At 36.3% G+C, this 10,073-nt stretch overlaps 1 protein-coding gene across 2 annotated transcripts in view; it reads left to right on the plus strand.

The window, feature by feature from the left end:
* The window catches only part of MORF4L1 (mortality factor 4 like 1), a 28,200-nt gene extending 21,999 nt beyond the window's left edge, over positions 1-6,201 (plus strand). For both annotated transcript variants that reach the window (XM_049905774.1, XM_049905776.1), the window contains 4 exons: positions 1,291-1,379; positions 1,858-2,030; positions 2,303-2,387; positions 5,449-6,201. In XM_049905774.1, the coding sequence (XP_049761731.1) occupies positions 1,291-1,379; positions 1,858-2,030; positions 2,303-2,387; positions 5,449-5,533 (432 nt within the window). In that variant the 3' untranslated portion in view covers positions 5,534-6,201. The remainder of the gene's footprint in view (positions 1-1,290; positions 1,380-1,857; positions 2,031-2,302; positions 2,388-5,448) is intronic.
* Positions 6,202-10,073: the final 3,872 nt, after the last annotated feature.

Genomic DNA, 10,073 nt, shown 5'->3' on the forward strand with positions numbered 1-10,073 from the left:
TGCAGTGGGAAGTACACAGCACCTCTCCTGAGGTATTCGTGGCCCAAAAAAGAACCTGAATCTAATCAGGCTCATCCTAGGTTTAATTACTAGTTTACAGAAGGTAGTGACATGGAGGAATGTGCTCAACATTACAAGGGTAGGGTCATCAAAATCGAATGAAAAATTACATAGGACAAATGAACCAGTTTCTTTTAACAAATGGGATGGGTGGGATTAAGATTATGGACTGCTTAAGAATTAGATTTAGAGACATTGGTCTTATACAATACGTGGTCTTTGGATCCTTATTGGACTCAGGACCTAAACTGCCAAGGTATAAATCTTGGTTCTGCCACATACTATCTGTGACCTTAGACTAGGTTTTCAGTCCTCCAGTGCTTTGGTGTCTACATTTAGTGGAATAATAATACCTACCTCAGTATAGATGTGAGAATGAAATGAGTTAATTTATGTAAATGCTTTGCATAGTGTCTTGGCACATAATCATATGACTTAATAGTATCATGGAGGCACATTCGTATGTGGTTATGTTCCATATGAGAGGAGCCCTTGTGGTACAGTGGTTAAAGTGCTCAGCTACTAATCGAAAAGTTATTTTGAATCTACCAGCTGCTCTGTGGGAGAAAGGTTAAACAACCTTGGAAAACTTGTGGGGCAGTTCTGTCTTACGGAGTTGCTGTGAGTTGGAATTGACTGCAGTGAGTTTATGTTCCATATATAGTGATTGTGTGTGTATGTGTCCAACAGATGGCTAGTCTTTAGAGCAGTGCTAATAGGGTGGCCACTAGCCACATTTGGTTATGTAATTAAAGTTAAATGTTTTAGTTTCTCAGTTGCATTAGTCATGTTTCAAGTCCTGAATAGCCACATGTGAATAGGGACCCTGTTTCAGATTGTATATAGAACTTTTCCATTCTTGCAGAAACTTGTATTGGACAATGCTACTTAGAGGCTTTGCCTTTTCTTATTTTTAAATTTTATTGTGCTTTAGGTGAAAGTTTATAGTGCAAATGAGTTTTTAATTCAGAATTTACAGACAGTGTTGCAGCACTGGCTGCAGTCCTCTGGAGTGCATCGGCACTTTGCCCTTCCCACTCCGGGCTCCCTGGGTCCATTCATCCAGCTTTCCCACCCCTTCCTGCTGCCTTGTCTTGCGTTTTGGGCAGGGTTGTCCCTTTGGTCTATATTTAAATATTATTAGGTGTTATTTTGTTGTTGTAAAGCTTTTTCAGTATAATTTTTCTTTAAGAAGAGTATTTGTATTCAAGTGTGCTTTTGTTTTCATAGCTGTTTTATCTTCCTGCCAAGAAGAATGTGGATTCCATTCTAGAGGATTATGCAAATTACAAGAAATCTCGAGGAAATACAGATAATAAGTAAGAATATACATACATTCTTAGTGTCTCAGAGGCATTTTTAAAATATTTTATTTCCAGATTAGTCATCTGAAACTTGTAGTCACTCTAAAATACTAATGCCGTCAGAAATTAGCAAAATAGAATTTTCATTTGTTTGGTTACAAAGGTTGGCTGGCAAATATTTTCTTACAGAGCCAGATATTTTAGGCTTTGCAGGCCCAAGGGCAAATTTGAGACTTTTATGTAGATAATTATATAACTGTTTGCAAATGTAAAAACCACTCTTAACTTGAGGGTGTAGTTGCTGACCCTTGGTTTAGCATATTTTTGAAACATTATTTAACTTGTTAAATCCCTTTTAAAAATAATCCATTCTAGCTCAGCAGTGGTTCATTGTCCCTAGTTCAACCTTAAACTTGATCCCTTACCCTTGTGTTGGTTGAGTATTTTCATTGGCCAGCTTTGAAATTAAATTTTTTTTATTTTAACTTATCAGGGAGTATGCTGTTAATGAAGTTGTGGCAGGGATAAAAGAATACTTCAATGTCATGTTGGGCACTCAGCTGCTCTACAAATTCGAGAGACCACAGTATGCTGAAATCCTCGCCGATCACCCTGATGCACCCATGTCCCAGGTGTATGGAGCACCACATCTACTGAGATTATTTGGTAATGTGCTTTTAGAAGATAAAATTTTACTTTTTTCCTTTGGGCCTTTAGTAATCTTAGTTTTTTCTCATCAAAATGAATAAGAGGTTTTCTGAAACATGATTTTGTTGCAGTTAGAACTTTAAAATTTTTTATCAAAATCTATTTAAAAGTATAGTTTTTCAGATTATGTATTGTAATGGAATTAGTGGTTATATTTTCTTATGAAATTAAAATATATGGTTAAAGTGCTGCTAGAATGTAATTTTGACTTAAATCTTCTGTTTAAATAGTACGAATTGGAGCAATGTTGGCCTATACACCTCTGGATGAGAAGAGCCTTGCTTTATTACTCAACTATCTTCATGATTTCCTAAAGTAAGTTTGCATATGCTTGAAAGTAAAAACATGGATTAATACAGGATACTGAAACTTACTCTCAGATAGGGCAGATTGATGCTGTATGTAGTGAAACACAGTACAACTAAAGTAAACAAAATGGAGCCCTGGTGGTGTGGTGGTTATGAGCTCAGCTGCTAACTAAAAGGTCTGCAGTTCAGATCCACTAGCAGCTCCTTGGAAACCTTGTGGGACAGTTCTACTCTGTCTTAGAGGATTGCTATCAGTTGGGATTGACTGGATGGCAGTGAGTGTGGTTTTTTTGATTTGGTAATAGTGAAACATAATGCAGCTAAAGTCAATGAAACTGTGCTACTGACACAGGAGAAGATAGATGGTCAGTAGAACAATATAAACAAGTACAAATAAATGGAAATTTTAGAAATGGTTTATCAGTGCAACAGAGGAAAAAGAAGGAATGTTTATATATAATAGATGATGAGGGACAACTGGTTAGTCATTTGGAAGAAAACAAAGTTAGATCCACACTTAATGTCGTACATTTTAGTTCTAGATGAGTCAGAATTTTAAATCTACAAATTGAAGCTGTGAATAAAATTGAAGAAAAAAAATGTACTTATACAATTTCATAGTGAGAATGGCTTTTCTAAAAACTGTACTCAAATAATACCAGAAATGATTCATACATTTGACTGTAAAAAGTTAAAAATCTGTGATTAAAAATAAACTTTAAATAGAAGTCAAAAGATGAAGGAATATTTGTTACGTGTAGTCATTAACATATATGCTAATACATGGGATTTCTTAATAAGAAAAAGAGGAACAAACCAATTTTGAATAGAACCAGAAATTCACAGAAAGAGCATACCGTTAAAACTGTTAAACATTTTGATTAAAATACCAGTGAAATATATCTTGTTAGATGGGCTAAGGTTTAAAATATTTGATCACTGTCAGAGAGTAGTTGGTACAACTTTTGGTGTACTTTGAACAGTTGTATTTCTGGGAACTTATTTTGTAGAAATACTTAAATTTTCAGGCACGCTTGAGTTACAGTGAAGAAATTTTTTGACTTTTCTGTTAAATATTGTGTTTTTGGTGAAAGTTAACACCGCAAATTAGGTTCCCATTTGACAGTTTCCTATACAAATTGTTAATTTTTTTTTTTTTTGCAATGTGTCAGCATTCTCTTTCATTACGTCCTGGTTGTTTCATTTCCAGTGCTCTAGTTTCCTTGCCCCCTTATCTTCTCATCTTTGCTTTAGAGAATTGTTGACCTTTTGGTCTCATATAGATGATTTTTTTTCCCCCTAAATTTTACTTATTTTGTTATTGTTGAGAATATACACAGCAAAACAAACATCAATTCAGCTGTGTCTGCACATACAATTTAATGACATTGATGACAGTCTTCGAGTTGTCCACCCGTTCTCACCCTCTTTTTCTTAGTTGTTCCTCATTAACATAAACTCACTGTACCTTAAGGTTCCTATCTCGAGAACCTTTTGATTTGCTCTTGTCATTTTGATCCCATATAGATCTTAAAGAGCACGTGCTCAAGGCAGACTTTTTTTTTTTTACTATTTAAACTGCTGTTCAGTTTTAAGATGACTTCAAGGGATGTTTTTGGTTTAAGGTTTAAAGATTATCTCAGGGCAGTAGTTTCAGGGGTTCATCCTCCCTCCGTGTCTCCAAAAAGCCTAGAGTCCATGAGAATTTGAAATTCTATTCTGCATTTTCCCCTTTTTGATCAGGATTCTTCTATGGAATCTTTGATCAAAATGTTCAGTAATGGTAGCTAGGCACCATCCAGTTCTGGTCTCATGGCAAAGGAGGCAGTTAAATGTTCATAGAGATGATTTTTTAATGGAGCTTCAGACTGACGGGTAATATCCTTTATTATGAACAGTGAAGAATTTGAAACAACCAAGCAGCTATTAAAAGGATAAATAAACTGTTATCGAAAGATGTCCATATTGTGTTAATCAAAGGAAAAAAAAAAAACAAGCTGCAATAGGGGGTATGGTATGATTCCACTCATTTGTGGACAGAAATTAATGGAATTCATGTTAAAATATTTAGAAATCCATACTTAACAGTATGCTGATTTTTTGGGCATGATATTGGGGTCAAAGTTTGGATTTCTCAGTTGCTACTTTATATATTTCTCTATTTGGATTTTCTTAACAAATAGCCATGTAAATTTTTAATAAAAATTTTTAAACTGCAGCATGGGCCTCGGCATCTAAAAGAAATTCTGTCTAGTCCTTGGTCTACCAGTGATAAATGTCCTATCTAGAGCTCCATTTCCTTAAAATTATTACTTGACATTTCAGAACCCCTTCAGCTCTAAAATGCTTTGATTTTAATGGTGTTAACTTCATGTTTAAAACTTGAAATTACTTGTAAATTTAAGGATTTCAGAGAGCTAAAGGAAAGTACCTCAGATGTTAGTCTATTAGTATAATACTCCCAGTAAATTTTTTGTTTAAGGGTAGTTGAGGTGCTCAACTTGGTATTCTGATTTAACTCTGTGTAGTGGCTGGAAGCAGGAGTCATGATGTTTTCTATGAAGAAGGATGGTGTTAGTTGCCATTGAGATTCATGGCAGCCCCCCGTGTGTGCAGAGTAGAACAGCTCCATAGGGTTTTCAAAGCTGTGGACTTTCAGAAGGAAGTTGTCAAGCCTGTCTTCTGAGGAGCCTGTGGGTGGGTTTCACCCATCAACCTTTCAGCAAGTAGTTGAGCACTGAACTGTTTGTGCCACCCAAGGACCTCAACCGTGTATTTTGATGTCATGTCTGTTGTCCTCTGTTTTGAAATAAAGAGGAATAGCTCTGGACTTTATTCCTCTGTGGATAGTGTTATCAGGTATATAACCATATTTACCCCAGTTATAATTAATACGGTTTTACATGAGGTGTAATGATTGCTTTTGTATATTTCAGGAAATCATTTTTTATGTGGCATGTGTGTGTATATATATATGTGTATATATATATACACACACTGTGGGAAGAGGTTTGGATCAAGATAACGATTCTCCTTAATCTTTGTAATGAATAACATTTTATTTTCAGGTACCTGGCAAAGAACTCTGCCACTTTGTTTAGTGCCAGCGATTATGAAGTGGCCCCTCCTGAGTATCATCGGAAGGCTGTGTGAGGCTGCTGACACTCACTTATATTTGGATCTCTGTAAACACATTTTTGTTCTTAGTCCTTGTACAAATGATGTACTTTGAAAATGTTAGCATATAACAAAATTGATGTATGTTTGTTTTCTGTTTGATTTTAAACAGAAAATAAAAGGGGTTAATAGCCCCTTTTTTCTTTTCTTTTTCTCTCTCTCTTCATTTCAAAATTGCTGCCAGTGTATTCAGTGATGGACAACGGAGAGACATGCTATAGAGTGTTTTATTGCCTAGTTGACAAAGCTGCTTTTGAATGCTGGTGGTTCTATTCCTTTGACACTACGCACTTTTATAATATGTGTTAATGCTATATGACAAAATGCTCTGATTCCTAGTGCCAAAGGTTCAATTCAGTGTATATAACTGAACACACTCATCATCCATTTGTGCTCTTTTTTTTTTTTTTTAATGGTGCTTAAAGAGCCCATCCTTTGCAAGTCATCTATGTTGTTCCTTAGGCATTTTATCCTTGCTCAGATTGTTGAAGAATGGTGGCTTGTTTCATGGTTTTTGTATTTGTGTCTAATGCACGTTTTAACATGATAGACGCAATGCATTGTGTAGCTGCAATTTCTGGACAAGTTGATCTTTTAGGAATTGTTTTTCAGATCCTCAATAAATTTTTTCTTTAAATTTCAAAGAGTAATGTGCTTGTGTGGCTGCATTACAAAAACCTTTTATAATGTGTATTCTTGTAGTTAGAGACAGTAATTTTTCAGGTGAGTGTTGAGTTTTCTGCTCTGGCCTTTATGAAATAAGAAACTTGGCTTCAATACCTAGTTCTAAGCCAAAGCAGTTCTGGCAGTTTGCTGTCTTAATTCTCAGCTAAGAAGCTAGAGGCTTACACACTATTTCTCTGTTTTCCTAAACTTAATAACTTGGGGCATTAGGGGTGTTTTTACCTATGTGACAGCTTGCTTTCTGTCAGTAATTGTTTATTTTAAGGTGTTTACCTTTAAAAAATGAAGTAAAAACAACAGTGTACTGCAAAATACTTGTAAAGGACAGTATTTCTTCCTTTTGGTAGAGGTTCCAAAGTGGTCTGGACTTGGGTAGAGATTATAATAGTTATTAACAGTAAAAATGCAAAGCATAGGTAAGTTCAGATGGCAAGAGCTATAGCAGTACAAAGAAGGAGAGTGAGTTCAGATGGGGCTGAGCAAATAAGCTCCAAGAGGCAGCAGAATTTGCTGTCGGCATTTGGAGGTAACCAAACGTACCTAGCCATAGTACTCTTCCAGCCTCCTCATTCTTTATGCTCACTTGTCCTTTGCTTTTCATTTATTTACCCCTCCCCCTTTTGTCACAGGTGTATACTGATGTAGTACAACTATGGACTCCTGTTGCTTGGAAGCTTCTAACTGTTGGATTTTATTAGTTTGCCTATAGGATTAAATATACTCATCATCCCTTGACCACTGGTGCTATTTAGTATTTACAGATAATGCTTTTACGTTCACCCCATCTAAGTAAGATGAGGTGGTGGTGTCTTTTTTTTTTTTTTCTGTATCCCTGTGCCTACACAGTGCTATTTTTGATCACAGTAGTGATGCATTTTTACCAAGCCAAGATTGTGTTTGTATGTTCATCTATTTTTAATTTGTGTAAGTGGACCTTAATTTGAAATCTTACAGGCCATTTCCTATAAGAGAGCCACTCACATCTTTCCGGTTTGACCATTTTATTTTTACTATGTTAAAAATTGAGCCCCTGTTTATATAATTAATTTTTCAGTTTTTACCATCTTAGAAATTAAATACTTTAAAACACGTTAACACATTCCATTAGCTATGAGAGTGATGATCACGTCGTGTAACTTCTAGAAAACTCCACCTGTATTCCTATGTAAAAAAAGTCAAATGATTTTATTGTTCTTGTTGTTCGTTAGTTGCAGTTGAGTTGATTCCGACCCATGGCGACCCCATGTGTGCAGAGTAGAACTGCTCCTTGGGGTTTTCAAGGCTATGACCTTTTGAAAGCAAATCACCAGACCTGTCTTCTGAGGTGCACCTTTTGGCTAGTAGTAGAGCGCTTAAGTGTTTGCAGCACCCATGGACTCCCAGTGATTTCTTAATAGTATGAAAATAGCTTTAATCTCACAAACTTCCTCGGTTATGTATTCAGAAATTTTAGTGTTTATACACAAAGCCTGAAAATCAGGATTTTGTTAATTATTTGTAAGACTCCCTCAAAATTTAAATACATGATTAGAATAGAGCATTGATATACTAAAGAGAAAATTATTCTTCCTGGATATTGTCTTAGTTGTCTAGTGCTGCTGTAACAGAAACAACATTAAGTGGATGGCTTTTATTCTCTCAATCTTCCTGTGGACTAGGAGCTTCTTTGCAGGAACCGCAAGTCCAAAGGACGTGCTCCACTCCTGGCGCTGCTTTGTTGGTGGAAATGAGGTCCCCTTCTCTGCTTGCTTCCCTTTCATCTTGTAAGAAAAGGTGGTGTAGGCCACACTCCAGGGAAACTCCCTTTACATTGAATCAGGGATGTTACCACATTCCCACCCTAATCCTCTTTAACATAAAATTGCAATCACAGAATGAAGGACAACCACACAGTACTGGAAATCATGGCCTAACCAAGTTGACACATATTTTTTGGGGGCATAATTCAATCCATGACAGATACTAAGTCTATTAAAATATTTTTCAGTGTCTCCAGAACCTCTCACACAAGTCCTAAGAGTAGCTTGAGCTGTAAAATGTCAGGATAACCCTGAACCGATCATTATAGTTCATTGCTTGCCAAAAAGTAACCAGATCAGTATTAATATTACTAAAACCATTTTTAGTTTTAATACGGTTTTTAGAACCAAGATCTTTATTCCCAGATATTTACATTCCCCAGTGTTTATTAAACTAACCAGTGCATTTGAGCCTCAGCTGAATACTCTCCTGACTATTTGTGCCTCCATTTCCTTGTTGTTATTATAATTCAGCTAAAGGTTCAGGGTTCTTTATAAGTAATAATGGTTTTTAAAAGTTCATAACTGTCTTAATCTTGGTTTCCAAAGCATTATGTTAATTGTGTTTATAAATCATGTAAATGGTAAACAGTATATAACATTTTGGCTGCATTCTTAGTAGAACTCGATATACACATGTTTATGGAGAAATAAAGACTTGTAAAGTTGTAGCTTACAATTACAGGGGTAGGTCATACTTGGGTGAAATAGCCTTCTTGGTGTGTCTGTGGCATTTGATCGTATCAGTGCACTGGTACCTTGTTTGTGTGTTAGGCACTTTTTTTCCCCCCCCCTAGTTTGTCCTGTTAATCAGTTGTGATACTTTCAAGGTTTTCAAATTACTTCCTCAAAATCATAGATCCTGCGTATCTTTCCCCTCAGCCTGTTATTCACTTGGCTGAGCATGACCTCGTGCAGCTCCACAACTGCCATCTGTCTTTATGGGCATTTGTTAATAGCGGTTGCTGTTTTTGGAGTGTATGTTAGGTGACAGGATTTGCTAAGTTATCATCTTACTTGTTCCCTATAGTAACCTTTCAAGAATTATCTGTTCTACAAGGAGAAGTCAAGGTTTCAGAGGTAAGTAATTTGTCCGGTGTTGTTTAACTAAGAAGTACCAGATTTAGGAAAAAAAAAAAAAGTCCCTTGCTATCGAGCTGATTCCAACTCATAACGACCCTATAGGACAGAGTAGAATTGCCCCTAGGGTTTCCAAGGAGTAGCTGGTGACCTGTTGGTTAGCAGTCAGCTTCTTAACCACTGTGCCGCCAGGGCTCCTAGAAGTGGCAGAGCAAGGCATAAATACCAACCACACATTCCTTCAATCACTAAGTCCTAGCCAATTATCAAATAACCTTCTGTTCTCTTTTCTAGCTGCCTCTTGTCTATTAGTATGTATTTTTAATAGTTTTCTAGTCCAACACCTGCTGCTGTCCCCATCCCACACACATTCATTTCATTGTCCACACCGCCACTAGTAATTATTTAAAATAATCATGCCACTCCTTAAATGAGATAATATTTGAATCAGGAGAGCTAAAGCCAGCTGAGGTTAAAGTGCAAACTCTCACAAACCTCTTCACCTCACCGTGCTGTGTTTCAGCCAGTTCTTTTTACTTCCCTCTAGGCTTGCTGCCACATGCCATTGAGTGAACAAAACCAAGTTGGAGAATAATACACCAATATATGCAAGAATAGTACCTTATATTCTGGGAAGGTACATAAATTTTTTTTTTTTTTAAGTCTGGAAGACTTGTTTTGGGACAGTATAAGTAGACTGACATTGTGAAACTGCTCCCAGTACAGAATACCTAGAAATGCAAGGTAACACTTTCTCTTAAGTGCATGTATGAACACACATGGAAATAAGGAACATGTTTTAAAAATAAAAGGCTGGGCACCCTCAAAATTTTGGCTGCCCTAACTTTAGATAACATGGGGTTACTGCATATGAAGTATGTTTAAAGAAAAAGCTGAAAACAGGAGAATGGAACAAAGACTGTATAAAGTAATGGCAGACTTGATAATTAAGA

The sequence above is a fragment of the Elephas maximus genome, chromosome 13 (genome assembly GCF_024166365.1).
Source record: "Elephas maximus indicus isolate mEleMax1 chromosome 13, mEleMax1 primary haplotype, whole genome shotgun sequence".
Taxonomy (NCBI): domain Eukaryota; kingdom Metazoa; phylum Chordata; class Mammalia; order Proboscidea; family Elephantidae; genus Elephas; species Elephas maximus.